The sequence below is a fragment of the Anas acuta genome, chromosome 2 (assembly GCF_963932015.1).
Source record: "Anas acuta chromosome 2, bAnaAcu1.1, whole genome shotgun sequence".
Lineage (NCBI taxonomy): Eukaryota > Metazoa > Chordata > Aves > Anseriformes > Anatidae > Anas > Anas acuta.
The window spans coordinates 834,907-850,496 of NC_088980.1; the positions used below are offsets into that span (position 1 = coordinate 834,907).

Consider the following 15,590-nt stretch of genomic DNA (forward strand, 5'->3'; position numbering starts at 1 on the left):
AGAAGGGTGGTTCAGGAGACTCCATGCAGTCTGGGGTTTCTTGTTCTCCAGCTGGTTCTCTTGTTCTCCAGCTGTTGAGGCATGGAAGTTTCTGGGTGTTTGCTGTTGTTGTTACATTCAAAGTTGTCTGACCAATGAAAAGTTGTTTGGAAAAGAACTGCTGTGGAGAGAAGGGTATAAGAGGGGAGCCTGCCCTCAAGATAAAAAAAAAAAAAAAAAACAAGAAGGCAACATGAAGTTACATCAATAAAGAAGCAGGAAAAAGAAGTGAAGAGGAACAGGCTGGCAGAATGGAGACCAGGACGGGAGCAGGCACATTGATTGCCTCACGAAGACAGGTTCGGCCAGACTCAGCAAACCGCTCAGAGAAGCTTGTACAGAAAGTCGCTGGAAATAGGCAGCACTGGAGCTGGAGAGAAGCTCGAGCTGAGAGAAGCAGACCTGTGCACACAACTGCCTCTTGCTGGTCAGTAGTTGCGCATTATGGAGAATCTGTCCTTAGGAGCAAAGACTGTCCTGGTAACCTTACAGCTTATTCTCCTTATTAACAATCGGACAGTTTATGAGCCTGAAATATGGGACCAAACTGAGGTGAAGGTGTGGGACTCTGCAACTAAAAACGACAAGGTTGCAGTGGGATTGCTGGGCACCTGGTGAGCAATCTCTGAGGCCTTAAAGAGCCATGTGGAGCCACAGTCAGAAATGTGTCGCTTGCCAGATACTGAGGGAGCTGCGGGCTCGTTTACCGATCCGACTGCTACGCCATTACCATGGGCCCCTCTGCTGCTACAGCCATCGAAGGCTTTTGCTGTTACACCCCCTGTTGACCTGGATGTGCCTTTTGACCCAGGCCTATTGCCTTGAAAAGGAGACAACTTAAAGCAAGACATTGTTCAAAAGGAACGGAAAATGGAGACTGTTAAGTTATGGAACTTAAAGGATTGCTTACTTGGTTACCTATCCTGATTGTATGTATGTATAGGCATATTCGAGTTATTATGTAAAGCAATGTTCTGTATACATGTATTTAGAATGTTTGATGTTCGTGTGTGCGTGTTTGTAGAGCATAGACTCCCCGCGCACCCAGCACTGTTTACTTGCCTTTTATAAATATTCTTTTACGTTACTAAATTCAGAGTTGAGACTTCATTTATAACAACACCCAGCCTGGCTCCAGGAAAAGCCTCCTGAGCCTGATGAGCCCTGCTCTTGTCTGGGGGAGGAAGACAGCGCGGACGGTTTGTTTGTGAGAAAGGAGCAGTGGCGAGAAGTACTCAAACTAAAACGCCCTTCATCGGGAGGAGCTTTTGTTGCCTTACTTGCTCAGTTCAGTAACTTTCTGTTTCTGTTCTTGACGACCAATGACTTTGCACATGATCTAGCTCCTAACCAGCTCGTACACGGTCATTTGTTCAACAGAGCTGGTTTGCATGTCACCAAAATCCCCTCCTACTCCCGCTCCCGCTAAATGCTGCCGAACTTTACAGGCAGCTGCCACACTTCAGCCACTGCACCTACAGCAGAAGACCTGTCACCGTCAGAAGCTGCAAAGTTCAGACTTGGGGACAAAAGCGCACAGGTGCCTCTGGTGAGTTATCTGAAATGCTGCTACTGTCATTCCAGGGAGAAAAAAGAAAAAAAGGTTGTAATGCCTGCTTTCAGGGAGGGGGTTATTACTTCCTTAAGTAAAGTTCAGGGAGTCTTTGTCTTCCAGGTGAGAACAGAAAGTCCCTGGAGAATGGAAATCCTGATTGCATTTCTGTAAGGGTGATTTAACAAACTCCTTGTCTTCAGGAGTGTCTGTTCTGGTAGCACTCGCTGGGTCCTCACAGGAGCGTTGACTTCACAAGGGTGTCTGCACCATAGGAATATCAAAAGCGTGAAAAAGTTCTCTGACCTGCCTTAAAGTGTCTAGGAAGAAATTGACTCATTTAAGTTACAATCAAGCTTTTAAATATATTTCCCCCTAAGCGTGCCATATGAACCTTTCACATACTTTCTGATTACTGAAGCCATTCTTAATTTTTTCCTTGTTTTGTGGACAGAACAGTCTTCTTGGGGGTGTTACAATGTAGTACCTGTCCTAGCTTTTTGTTTTAGCTGTGGTTTGTTCTACACGCCTGTTCTGTTGTGGGATTTCCCAGCTGACACGGGTTCTAGTTGTTTCATTGCACATCTGTTTCTTACTGTGATGCCGAGCCCCGGAGGCTCAAACGGAGGCTGGTTGGTGCAACCCAGGGCTCGGCAGGGCATGAGCATCTCTCAGCTCAAATGAAGGGCTCAGGTACCCATGGGTCTGGGTGGATCATCTGCTTGGACTGGGGTGCCACGTGTGGTTAGGTGATAAAAGCATTGTTCTCGTGCTGGCAAGGAACAGAAAGCAGAGAGCTGAGGACACGATCAGGGGCAAGACGTGAACTGTATTGCACCTGGCCCGAGCGCTGTGACCTGAGGAGGTAAGAGGCAAGCACAGCAGCCTCTGCTGGAGCCATGCGAAGTGAGCGGTCTGTGCACCGGGTGGCTCTGAAGGGTCTCGGCATTTGGGGGTACTTTAGGAACTGCTAAGCCTGAGCTAGCTGGCAGGGAGTCAGAGGAAAGACAGCCGAGAAGTGGTGTGGCTTTGCTGTGGATGGGGTAATTCCTCCAGTAATGACTGACTTATTTAGTGACGTGATTTTAGTTTACTTTGAGTAGTGTATAGTCTGTGCTTAGTTTTGGAGCAGTTTATCTTGCTGAAATCACTTGAGGCAGAGTCCAGAGCTGAAACAGGGGCAGGAGACGTGACAGCTGGCATCCATAGCACGATCAGTGGCTGGGACGGACCCCGCACACCGCTCAGGCTCAGGGCTGGAGGTTCAGGTGCCGGATGAGGGCACTGAACTGACCGTGATTCTGGGCGGAGGCTCCTGCTCCAGTTGGGGGCCGTGCACGTCCTCTGCGAGCTCTCAGGTTTCCCAAAGCACTGCAAGGGTTGCCAGTAACCGAGCTGAGTTCCCCTGCCAGCTCCTCGTTCCCCAAGGCATCGGGATCCCCTCCCAAGCTGAGGAGGCGCAGCCCTTGCCCGGGCTGTCCCCATCTGCCACCACGGTGCAGCGAGGCCCAGCCACGCTCCCCTGCCCCTGCAGTCCCTGCTCCTGGGCTGTGCGGGGCTGGCAGAAACGTGCCCTGCCCCTGGCACGGGGTGCGGGGCTGCCAAACGCTGCTCCCTGCCTCACGGGGTGCGCAGCCATCTTGTGGGTGCGTGTGTTTACCCTCGGCTGTACAACCACTTCCTGCATGCACACACAGCAGGCAGCACGCACACACCGTGTGTGTTAGCGACCCTCATCATGACCATCATAGGCCTTGTTACCGCCAGGGGGGGAGCATGGGAGACTTTGGCAAACCTTGCTCAAAATCCTTTATTCTTCTTTCAGGCTTCCCCTCGGAGTGAGCTCAAAATGGAAGACGCTAAGATGGAAGGTGAACACCTTACCCACTGCACGCAGGCAGTCAGAGCCTGGCCAAGCTTAGAGTCCCATGGTCACAGAGCCACAGAGTGGCTGCCCCCGGCCCCATCCAGCCTGGCCTTGGGCACTGCCAGGGATGGGGCACCCACAGCTCTTGGGGACAGCCTGCGCCAGGCATCACCACCCTCATAGTAAAGAATTTCTGCCTCGGATCTAACCAAAAACCACCCTCTTCTACCTTAAAGCCGTCACCCCGTGTCCTATCCCTACACCCGCTGCCCAAGAGTCCCTCCCAGCCCTCCTGCAGCCCTTGCAGGCACTGAGGCTGCTGTGAGATCTCCCTAAAGCAGAATTTCACAGAATTTCTGGGTTGGAAGAGACCTCAAGATCATTGAGTCCAACCTCTGATGTGACACTAACAGTCCCCACTAAACCATATCCCTAAGCTCTACATCTAAACGTCTGTTAAAGACTTCCAGGGATGGTGACTCCACCACTTCCCTGGGCAGCCTGTTCCAATGTCTAAAAACCCTTTCAGTAAAGAAGTTCTTCCTAACATCTAACCTAAAACTCCCCTGGTGCAAACAGCCTTCTCCTTTAGCAGCCTCCTCATTCAGTCAGCCGGGCGCAGTGCTGCTGAGGGTGAGGCTGGGTTTGCGTCCTCGTGCAGCCTCACGCACGCTTGTGCACGCGGTGCGTGGGCCCTCTGGGGAGGCCACGGGCTCGAGGATTTCCCGAGGCTGCCTCTCCTCTTCCCACTCCTTAGGCTGTGCTGTGCCAGGCTCAGGGCACATGGGGCAGCAGCCGTTGGTTACAGCCGGAGGCACAGCGCAGGGTGCAAAGTCCTGCCCCAAAACCTCGCTATCTGTGTGCCTGAGCCAGCTCTGGCCCTGCTGGGGCCGTGCAGGGCAGGCCGAGGGCCTGCGGTGATCCAGCACAGAATCCAGTGGGTGTTTTTCGCTCAGCATGTGACTTCTTGTAAAGGGAGTGCTTCAGCCCGGCCGTTTGAGCACTCTGTGCATTCCTGGGCTGCTGGAGAGCTGCAGCATGCACTTCTGCTTTCTCTTTCTGCCTCTGGAAGAGGTCTGGGTGCTGGCCCTCTGAGGCAGCCTTATCCAGACTCCCCTGGGGTCCCTCGTGTTGCTCCTGATGGTCCCTGGGGATGGCTGCTGGGGCCGCTAACCCTAATTCCTGTGTTTTTGCAGTAAAAACCCTTTCCTTCTCACCCCTGGGAGTGTGGCTTGCAGGGGGTGTCCCAGCACCACAGGGCTGTGGGGTTCAGACACGTGTCTCTGGTTGTTCCCCCAGGACCCAAGCTGAACATCCTGCTCGTGGGCAAAACTGGAAGTGGGAAGAGTGCGACAGGGAACACCATCCTTTGGAAGAAAGCATTTGAAACTATGGCGTCAGTTGATTCAGTAACCAAAAGCTACAGTGCAGAGAGTGCCTCATTCCATGGAAGAGACATTGCCGTTATCGACACTCCTGGCTTTTTTCACACCCAGAGAGCCAATAAGGAAACAGCTGAACTAATTGGAAATGCTCTTCGTCACTTCTATGGAGGGGTGCATGCTATCATCCTGGTGATGCAACTGGCCGATACCAGTAAAGAAGAGGTGGAAGTGGCTGAGTGGGTGACAAAGATTTTCCATACTGAAGCACAGAAGTACATGATCCTGTTATTCACCCGAGCAGAAGATCATGAGAGTCCAGATGATATCCGCGATTTCGTGGAAACAAGCACGTACCTCAAGGGGATTGCAGAAAAATGTGAAAATAGGTACATTGCTTTCAGCAACATAGCAGCAGAGCAGAGAAGGAAACAGCAGGTTGCAGACCTCATTAAAATGATTGATGCGATGGTAGAGAAGAACAAAGATGCTCCGTGTTACACGCGAGAAATGCTGGAGGAACATACACGGACGTTTTTTGGAAAGCATTGTACTATACAGTAGCCAACAAGGCTTTGGTCAGACGGGCGATGTTTTCTCTCTTGTGCCTTTCCTGCCACGATCTGAAGATCACTCTCTCCTTCCTCTCTTGATGTTTCCTCCAGGCCCGTCAGTGACCTACCTTTTCCCCTGGCCTGTGCCATTGCTCTCCTGACAGGCTGCGAGAGTGCAATGGGTGTCTGGCGACGTGTAATTCTCCTCTGCTGCTCTGTTGTGCTGGGAAGCCGGAGACCTTGGCTGGGTGGCAGAGAGCTGCACTGCCCTGCTGGCAGCACCACTGCGCTGACTCTCTCCTCCCTGGTCTGAAGACACGGCAAGCTGAAAGCAACAGGAACATCAGGACTGTGAGATGTGCCCCCTCAGACCAGAGATCAGCCTGGAGCCCTGCTTCCGAGATCAAAGCCTCTTGTTGTCCCCATGGCAGCCAGGGCTCTAGGAACTTCTCCGGGCCTCGGGAGGGTTCGTGGTGCCAGCCTTGATCCCTCTGCAGTGGGATGCTGCTGGTGTTGCTGGCTGTGCTGCCCCTGCCTTCGCTGGGCAATGCGAGTAATTGTATGTGATCGCTGGGTCTACAGAAGCTCATCTAATAAATGCCCATAAATGCCCATAAATGCCCATAAATGCTGAGCCTGGCTGTGTGGAGAGGCGCCCTTCAGTGCACTGTGCTTCAGTGCACAGTGCTGAAACAGCCGTTTGGGAGGGTGGAGAATGGTCCAGGTGCATTCAGGATCAGGCCCAAGCTGCAGCTCCTCCCAGGCTGGGGTTTGGTGGTGGCCATGAGCTGTGCAAGGGCGCGAGGTCTCACTGCTTGCCAGGCGAGTGCAGCAGGCAGGGGAAGCTCTGTGGCCAGTCCTGAGCGTGGGGCTGGGGGAGTGCTCGGGGGGGCTGCCTGACTCACCCCAGGTTCTTCTCCCACCCAGAAAGGCTGCGGAAAGCAGCCTAGGAGGGGGGAGGAATCCCAGAACGCCAGGCTGACCCCTTCCTCAAGCGATCACAGCGAGAGAAACTGCTTCAGAGCTAAACACAGACCGTGCATCTCTGCAATTAAATAACTGTGAGGTTGAATTGTTACTGGAGGAAATACCAGAGTTAGTGTAATAGCTGCGTTGTAGGTAGCGCTGTATGGGAATCAGTGTATGTAAATGTACCAGTGACCTCCAGTGGCATAAGCAGTATCATTGCTATCCTAAAACCATCCCAGCATGTCCTGAAGGCATCCAGTGCTTACTCCTGGCTGCCCCCATCCCTCTGCATGATGAGAGGAATCACAGAATCCCAGAACCATCTAGACTGGAAGAGCCCTCCAGGATCACCCAGTCCATCCTCTGAGCTAACACTAACCAGTCCTCCACTAAACCATATCACAGAATCACAGAATTTCTAGGTTGGAAGAGACCTCAAGATCATCGAGTCCAACCTCTAACCTAACACTAACAGTCCCCACTAAACCATGTCCCTAAACTCTACATCTAAACGTCTTTTAAAGACTTCCAGGGATGGTGACTCCACCACTTCCCTGGGCAGCCCGTTCCAGTGCCTAAAAACCCTTTCAGTAAAGAAGTTCTTCCTAACATCCAACCTAAAACTCCCCTGGCGCAACTTTAGCCCATTCCCCCTCGTCCTGTCACCAGGCACATGGGAGAACAGGCCAACCCCCACCTCGCTACAGCCTCCTTTAAGGTATCTGTAGAGAGCGATAAGGTCGCCCCTGAGCCTCCTCTTCTCCAGGCTGAACAAGCCCAGCTCCCTCAGCCGCTCCTCAAAGGGAAGGGGCAGAAGAAGTGTGTTGGAGGGGTTGGGGGCTGTGTGCCACAAACTGCTGGAGACTCTGAGGGCCCCAACACATTTCCTGGGGGTACGGAATACTTCTGCTGACCTGGAAGAAGGCTTGAAATGCAAGCAGCCCTGTAATAATTCTGCACCGCTTGCTTAGAATGGCAAGAAAATGAGCATTTAACCTTAGGATTACGGCAAAATGCAGGCCCTGTGTGCACCTCCACCCGGGGCGTGTCTCTTGCTGTGTTAAGAGCAGCAGCAGTGGTGTGGGTAGGGGGGGTCGCCACAAGAACAAGCCAAGGCTGGGCCTGCTCCCCTCCTCTGCCACACTTTTTCATTTCCAGCCAATTTTTGCATTCAAACACTGGAGCACAGGCAAGGGGGCCCGGGGAAGCACGCTGGGTTAGAAGCAGAGCAGCACTGCGAGGCTCATGCTGAAATGCAGACAGCGAAGTGGACAACTAACCCCAAAGTCACACCTCCAGAGCTGCACAGGATCGAAACCAAGATCTGTGCTGGTGCATGGGTATTTGTAGGCTGCCGAGTGTCCGTGCCAGGAGGCTGGATACTCTCCTGTGCCTGCACCAGTGCCGGGCACAGTGGTGCCAGCAGCCATAGCCGTGCTCCAGGCTGCCAGTGCCAACGCTGCCACCAACGCCACTGCCAATGCTGCTGCCACTTCATGGTGGCTGCGAGGGTTCCATGGGGACACTGCCTCTGCTTCAGTGCGGCCACGCTGGGTGTAGATGGTGAGGCCAGCACGGAAGCTGCTTGAAGACACGGGTTGGTGGCGAAACTCTGTGCCACTGGGAGGGTTTCAAGGTGGCCCAGGGCACGCGTGTGCCTTGGTGCTGCAGGAGCCTCATGGGGAGGGTGCTGCTCTCTCCTGCAGCCACCCAGGGACCTGGTGTAGAGGCCATCCCTTTAAAAGATCAAAACCTAAAACCATTTTCATGGTGATTTGCAAAGCGAGTAACTGGTAAGTGCTTCACATCCGTGAGTTGTACATTAACTTGGCAGTTTGGTTTCACGCTCAGTACATAACCAGTATGTGCTCATTGATTACTGATAAGCTTTTGCTCAGTCAGGCAAAAAAAAAAAAAAAAAAAAAAAGGAAAAGGAGAAATCAATGTCTGGTCAAATAAAATTGTACCTATACGGTATAGAAGAGCGTCAAGTAGGTTGTGAATCTGTAGTATTAAACCAGTGAGGAAACAGGGAGAAATCAGGTGTCGGGAAATAGGGGACATAGGGCTATGGTAAACTTGTGCTGTGCACTCCCGCTTGCAGGATATGAAAAACAAAGTTGTGTTTTTGCAGTAGAGAATTACTTTTCTGTATTCCAAGGTAGTTGTGTAGTCATAATAAGGAGAAATGCTAAGTACATGTAGGTAAGTGAACAGTAGAAAGCCTCACTGTTACTAAATAAGGTGGAAGCTTGAGAAAAACAGGATGAACAGTGTGGGAATAGTAAAACAAAGATCACAGGTTCTTAAAACATAAGAAAAAAAAAAAAGGAAAAGGGAGAAATTAAAGGGCTGAAAGAAAGAAGAATTGTACATGTATGGTATAAAGGAGTGTTGAGTAGCTTGTGAACTTGTAGTACTCAGAGAATGAGGAAACAGGGGAGGCAATGACATGTCGGGTAATAGGGAATAAAAGGTTATGATGTGTTAACTATAATGTGCTCCTAATTGGCAGGACGCCTGCCACTGCAGTCATGAATAAAATAGCTTCACAGAACATCCTGTCTGAAGAAAATTATTTGAGATTTTTCTCACAAGGATGCCCACCATTGCAATCGTGATTAAAACAGCTTCATGGAAGGTCCCATCTAAGAAAATTATTGAGATTATTATCACACCATCAATAGATAAAAGGGGTTAGGGTGCTTCATTGGGGAACACCACCAAGGACTCCCACAGAAAGGAAGGCATGTGCAGGAGGGCCTGAAAAGGAGCCATTAAGAATGATGCCGCGTGAGCACAAAACTCAGGTAGATTAGAATGAATTTGTATTAGATCGCTAGAAGAGTCATGAATTTCATGTCTCCATGTAGCCAGGAAGTCGACATTGGCTGTGCTTGATCTGTGGAAACTGCACCGAGCTCTGAGGCCTGAATAAAAGCAATCTCTCTCCTGAGTGCGTGCGAATTGGCTTACTGCACACCGGGTGAAGGATCATAGAGTCATAGAATGGTTGCGGTTGGGAGGAACTTTAAAGATCATCCAACTCTACCCCCCTGAAACAGACAAGGCTGCCTCCCCCCAGATGAGGTTGGCCAAGGCCCCATCCAGCCTGGCCTTGAACACCTCCAGGGATGGGGCATCCACAGATTCTCTGGGCAGCCTGTGCCATTGCCTCACTACACCGACAGTGAAGTGTTTCCTCCTAATGTCTAGCCTCAAACTGTTTTCTTTTAGTTTAAGACCATTCCCCCTTGTCCTCCACCACCACCCCAGGTCCTTCTCCTCAGGGCTGCTCTCAATCCACTCCCCACCCAACCTGTATTTGTGCTTGGAATTTCCTCAGCCCAGATTAAGGACCTTGCACTTGGCCTGGTTGAACCTCATGAGGCCCGTACAGGCCCACTTCTCAAGCCTGTCCAGGTCCCTCTGGATGGCATCCCGTCCCTGCAGGGTAGCAGCTACACCACCCAGCTCAGTGTTGTCAGCAAACTTGCTAAGGGTGCCTCAATTTCACTGTCCGTGTCACTGATGTTTAAATAGTACCAGTCCCACTACTGGGAAGAAACAACCCAAAGTATCAGTACAGGCTGGGGGATGACCCACTGGAGAGGAGCTCTAGGAGAAGGACCTGGGGGTCCCGGTGGACGACAGGTTGACCATGAGCCAGCACTCTGCCCCTGTGGCCAAGAGGGCTAATGGGATCCTAGCGTGCATTAAAAGGAGCATGGCCAGCAGGTCGAGGGAGGTGATCCTCCCTCTCTATTCTGCCCTGGTCAGGCCTCCCCTGGAGTACTGTGTCCACTTCTGGGCTCCCCGGTAGAAGAAAGAAAGGGATCTCCTGGAAAGAGTCCAGCGGAGGGCCACAAAGATGATACGGGGCCTGGAGCATCTTCACTGTGAGGAGAGGCTAAGAGAACTGGGGCTGTTCAGCCTGGAGAAGAGAGGACTGAGAGGGGATCTCCTCTATGTATATAAATATCTGAGGGGTGGGAGACAGAAGGGTGTAGCCAACCTCTTCTCAGTGGTTTGTGGGGATAGGACAAGGGGCTATGGCTGCAAGTTACAGCACAGGACATTCCGTACTGACATGTGAAAGAACTTCTTCATGGTGAGGATGACGGAGCATTAGAACAGGCTGCCCAGGGAGGTTGTGGAGTTTCCTTCTCTGGAGACATTCAAGGCCCGTCTGGACGCCCACCTGGGCAGCCTGCTCTGAGGAACCTGCTTTGGCAGGGGGGTTGGACCTGATGATCTTTCGAGGTCCCTTCCAACCCCTACAGTTCTGTGATTCTGTGATTTATGGATCCTCCTTCGTGCCCTTCTTGAAGACCGGAGTGATGTTGGCTGTCCTCCAGTCTTCAGGCACCTCTCCTGTTCTCTAGGACCTAGTCTTCCTTTTACTGTTTACATACTTTAAACAAACAAACAAACAAACAACTTCTTAGTATCCTTTATCTCTTTTGCAAGCTTCATCTCTAGGTGGGCTTTGGCCTTCCTTGTCGCATCCCTGCAGGCCCTGACAACACTTCTATACTCCTCCCACACCCTTTTAAGGGGAGTTCCTCTAATTAGACTGGGGTTGGGGTGATGTTCAAACACAACTTAGCAGGGGCCATCCCTTTAAAAGATCAAAACCTGAAATCTTTTTCATGATGATTTGTAATTGCAAAGTGAGTAACTGGTACATGCTTCACATCCGTGAGGTGTACATTAACTTGGCAGTTTGGTTTTACGCTCAGTACATAACCAGTATGTGTGCATTGTTTACTGATACGCTTTTGCTCAGCCAGGTCCAACGCCTCCCGGGCACACCTTGTTCTGAATTCAGGACTTGCAAGTCCTCCCTGAGGGGGAGGAAGGGGTTGCTTTCCTATCTGCACCTGGCAGACTTTGTTATTTACCATCTCAATACTAGCCTACATTGCAGCTACAGTGAAATTGTCTGAAATTGATACCACGGCAGCCTGTACCAGGGCTTCAGCACCCACCCAGCACAGACATGAGACCAGGGAGCTGCCCTTTGAGCGAGAGCTCAGGAGCAGCCCCACGTCCACAGAGCACGGCCCTGGGCTCCGGCAGGGCGATGCTGCTGGATGTCCTGCCCTCATGGCACTGCATTCGGGACCTGTCCAGCTCCAGGCATGTGCCAGCAGGAGCCCCAGGCCTTGTGCCCAGCGCAGCGCACGGGCAGGCCGAGAGCCGGCATGGCTCTGCCCTCTGCTGTGCTGCTCCCACTGAGCTGCAGGCCGGGGAGGAAAGCCAAGTGTCCCCTGCTCCATGGCACCCAGGCAGCTCTTGGGGACATTGGCTGTGGGGAAGGGAGCCGGGGCAGGCACCAGCCATAAGGCAGGCACGACTAGGCCCAGAGATCAGCTCAGTTCCTGCAGCTGGCAGGGCACGGCTTGGCTTGGCATGGCAAGTGGGGCTCTGCCATCCTCCTCTCCTGCCGCACACATGGATGCACAGGGACCGAGTGTGGGGCCAAGGGCAGGGCTGTGCATTCCTGCTGGCTGCCAGGGGCCCACATCCGTACCTCAGAGCGCTCCGTGTGCAGGAAGACATGGGCACCCGTTCAATTGCTCAGCAAGGACAATGAGGTGCTGGTGTTGACCGAAAAAGTGGATCCTTTCTCTATGAAGAAAGGCTGAGAGAGAAGGGTATGTTCAGCCTGCAGAAGAGGAGGCTCTGGGAACATCTCATTGGAACCTTTCAGAGCTTAAAGTGGTTTAATAAAGAGGATGGAGAAAAAAAAATATATTCATGTGGATTATGCTGGACAAGGGGGAATGGTCTTAAAATAAAAGAAAATAGCTTTAGGCTAGACATTAGGAGGAAACGCTTCACTGTCGGTGTAGTGAGGCAATGGCACAGGCTGCCCAGAGAAGCTGTGGATGCCCCATCCCTGGAGGTGTTCAAGGCCAGGCTGGATGGGCCTCGGCCAACCTCATCCGGTGAGAGGCAGTCTTGTCTGTTTCAGGGGGTTGGAGTTGGATGATCTTTAAGGTCCCTCCCAACCCCAACCATTCTATGACTCTATGATCCTTCACCCGGTGTGCAATAAGCCCATTCGCACGCACTCAGGAGAGAGATTGCTTTTATTCAGGCCTCAGAGCTCGGTGCACTTTCCACAGATCAAGCACAGCCAATGTCGACTTCCTGGCTCCATGGAGACATTAAATTCATGACTATTCTAGCGATCTAATACAAATTCATTCGAATCTACCTGAGTTTTGTGCTCATGCGGCATCATTCTTAATGGCTCCTTTTAGGGCCCGTCTGCGCATGCCTTCCTTTCTGTGGGGGTCCTTGGTGGTGTTCCCCGATGAAGCACCCTAACCCCTTTTATCCATCGATGGCCACATGTCACCGAAGCGCAACCTCAGGCTACTTGCTATTGGCAACTTTCCTTGGTTTCTCCCAGAAGGAGCATTCTGTCCCTAAACAAAGGGAGCCTAGGTTAAAAGTTAAACATATTTTTTGCCCTCTCCTACACATATGATAACTGATTAAAGGGAAGCTCAATAATAATAGACAATTCCTCTTCGTTTCCAAGGGAGAGTTGGTTCCATTACACTGGGACTTGGGGGTCCCGTCTGTGTGTGTGAACGCCTGGTGGGGTGCCCAGAGTCTGGACACAAGGGTATGGGCACTGCTGGAGGCACAAGGATGCCCGCTGAGACATCAGGAAAGTCTTTTTTTGCTGTGTGTGTGTCTGAGCGCTGGCACAGGCTGCCCAGAGCAGTGCTGGGGTCCCCATCCCTGGAGATGTCCAACACCCAGTGGACACGGTCCTGGGCAGCCAGTGCTGGGGACCCTGCCTGGGCAGGGACAGAACACGCGGGGTGCAGAGGGGCCTCCAGCCCCAGACGTTCAGTGGCTCTGTGGTGCTGGGATTCATCACAGCCGTGCGATAAGGATACCCAGGGTGATCACAATAATGATGAGGACAATTAGCGCACAAGCCAGGACAACTCTCCGGGATGGCCTCCAGCTGAATCGCGCGCTCTTTATCCTGCCTACTCTGTACCTCGCCATGTGATACTCCACCTTCTCTTCTGTTAAATTGGGCTCCAGGTACATCTCATTGCTGTAGTACCTGTCCCCATTCACCCGCACCATGCAGCGGACCATCCCCATCAGCTCCATGACCTGGTGGTCCCGTTCGGCTCCAACTGCCCGGTTGTTGAAGCCGCAGTATCTGTTCCCACATCTCTCGATCAGTTTGTGGAGTGCTTTGTTGTCAGTACAGGACACATAGTCGTGCAGAGATCTCTCCCCCAGCTCTTCCGCACGGGTGAATATGACAATCGTGTGCTGCAAAACATCAGCTCCAAAGATGTCCTGCAGTCTCTCTGCGGCCTCCTCGTCCTCCTTGGTGAATCGGCCCAGCTGGGTCACCAGCAGCAGCGCGTGGGGGCCCGGGGAGGACAGCCTGATGCAGTGGACAATTTCTTGGCACACCTCACTGCTGACACCTCCGGGGTTGAAAATGTCGGCCGTGTCAACCACCGTGAAGTCCTCGCCATCCCAGTGCCCCTGTGCTTTCACACAGCTCACGGTAACTGGCTGGTGGGACAGCTTGGACTCAAAGACACGCTTCCCGAGGAGGGTGTTCCCCGTGGCGCTTTTCCCCCCACCAGCCTTCCCGGCCAGGATCAGCCTCATCTCCAAGCCCCCGCCGACCCCGGGCTGCATGTAGACACGATGGATGGCCACGGCCTGGCTGCAGAGACAAAAGCAGACACCCAGGGCTCCGTCAGCAGGCACCCAGATGCTGGGAGCATCACTGACAGCAGAAGGGATTTTCATTAAAAGCGGGGATGGTTTCGAATCCTCGCTGCTGGCCTCTGGAGGCTGTGGGGCTCTGTGTGCCCCCACTGTGGGAAGGGGTTGGGGGCTGCAGCTGGGTCAGGCTGCAGTGGCACCGGGACAGAGTGGGTCCCCCCTCTTGCCTGGACATCAGAGCAAGAGCAGCGCAACCGGCATCTGTGGATTGCACTGCCGTGTGTGCAGTCATAGCAGTGCACGGACAACAGCAAGGAACAGAAATTCAAAATAACAGCTGGATCCGTGAGGTGCTGCGGGGAAACAGAGCCGCTGGTCTGTTTCCTGTCTCAGCCTCAGTCTGCGCAGGAATACAGGCACGGGGGAAGGCAGCGGGGTGGCAGGGACCCTCGGGTAGTGGCAAGAACGCTTGGGGTGGAGACACTCATGCAGCTGGGGCCCCGCATGGGGCTGAGCCTGGTGCCCAGGGAATCCCCCGGGCTGGGGCTGGGGCCATGCCAAGCATGGGGAGTGAGGAGTAGGGAGAAGGGAAATACAGGAGGGGACAGGGGGAAGAGCCACTTCCCTGCCCCGCTGCCCTGCACCAGGTCCCCAGGCCCCCTCGGAGCCCTCCCCGCCAGCACGGAGCCTCGCGGCCCCTGGCCTCCCGCCCGTACCTTCCTGCACGTCCTGCGCTGGCGTTCGCCTTATCCCCACGGGATGCTCACAGCCACCAGGAAGTGACAGCGGTGACGGCCGGTGTCAGCCTGGAGAACTGTGCTCATGCCACAAGGGCAGCACCGGCTCCTCCCGCACCAGCCCCCAGCTTGGTTTCGATTCTGTGCAGCCCTGGAGGTTCAGACAGCTCTAACGCTACCTCCTGTACTTCCTCCAGAAACAATCCAGCCTCAGAGTTATTTAACTTCCGCGATCACATGTGTTTAGTTTTCAAGCAGTTCCTGCTGCTGGTGGGACTGGAGGCAGAGCCCTGACAGAAGAAGGGGCAGGAGACGAGGCAGCTGCAGCCTGCACCGCGGTCAGGGGCTGGGACGGACCCCACACACCGCTCAGGCTCAGGGCTGGAGGTTCAGGTGCCGGATGAGGGCACTGAACTGACGGCGATTCTGGCGGGAGGCTCCTGCTCTAGTTAGGGGCCGTGCAAATCCTCTGCGAGCTCGGCAGGTTTCCCAAAGCACTGCAAGGGTTGCCAGTGACTGAGCTGAGTTCCCCTGCCAGCTCCTCGTTCCCCAAAGCATCGGGATCCCCTCCCAAGCTGAGGAGGAGCAGCCCTTGCCCGGGCTGTCCCCATTTGCCACCACGGTGCAGCGAGGCCCAGCCACGCTCCCCTGCCCCTGCGGCCCCTGCTCCTGGGCTGTGCGGGGCTGGCAGAAACGTGCCCTGCCCCTGGCAGGGGGTGCGGGGCTGCCAAACGCTGCTCCCTGCCTCACGGGGTGCGCAGC

The 15,590-nt window shown here is 53.5% G+C and overlaps 3 protein-coding genes across 9 annotated transcripts in view; 1 reads left to right on the forward strand and 2 right to left on the reverse strand.

Annotated features, from left to right (window-relative positions):
* The window catches only part of LOC137852042 (uncharacterized), a 75,855-nt gene that overhangs the window by 52,577 nt on the left and 7,688 nt on the right, over positions 1-15,590 (forward strand). The window contains exons 11-14 of the mRNA XM_068673289.1: positions 1,474-1,588; positions 3,417-3,462; positions 4,758-5,390; positions 11,727-11,771. Coding sequence (XP_068529390.1) covers positions 1,474-1,588; positions 3,417-3,462; positions 4,758-5,390; positions 11,727-11,771 — 839 coding nt within the window. The remainder of the gene's footprint in view (positions 1-1,473; positions 1,589-3,416; positions 3,463-4,757; positions 5,391-11,726; positions 11,772-15,590) is intronic.
* LOC137851948 (GTPase IMAP family member 2-like) overlaps positions 1-15,590 on the reverse strand; it is a 66,796-nt gene that overhangs the window by 11,886 nt on the left and 39,320 nt on the right. The gene's annotated exons all lie outside the window — the stretch shown is intronic.
* The window catches only part of LOC137851953 (GTPase IMAP family member 1-like), a 39,673-nt gene continuing 33,257 nt past the window's right edge, over positions 9,175-15,590 (reverse strand). For 3 of the 6 annotated variants that reach the window (XM_068673113.1, XM_068673115.1, XM_068673111.1), the window contains exon 2: positions 12,444-14,089. In XM_068673113.1, the coding sequence (XP_068529214.1) occupies positions 13,264-14,061 (798 nt within the window). In that variant the 5' untranslated portion in view covers positions 14,062-14,089 and the 3' untranslated portion in view covers positions 12,444-13,263. Of the gene's footprint in view, positions 10,778-12,443; positions 14,090-14,807; positions 15,374-15,590 lie in introns of those variants that run through there. The other 3 variants (XM_068673114.1, XM_068673112.1, XR_011093583.1) reach the window with 3 other exon arrangements.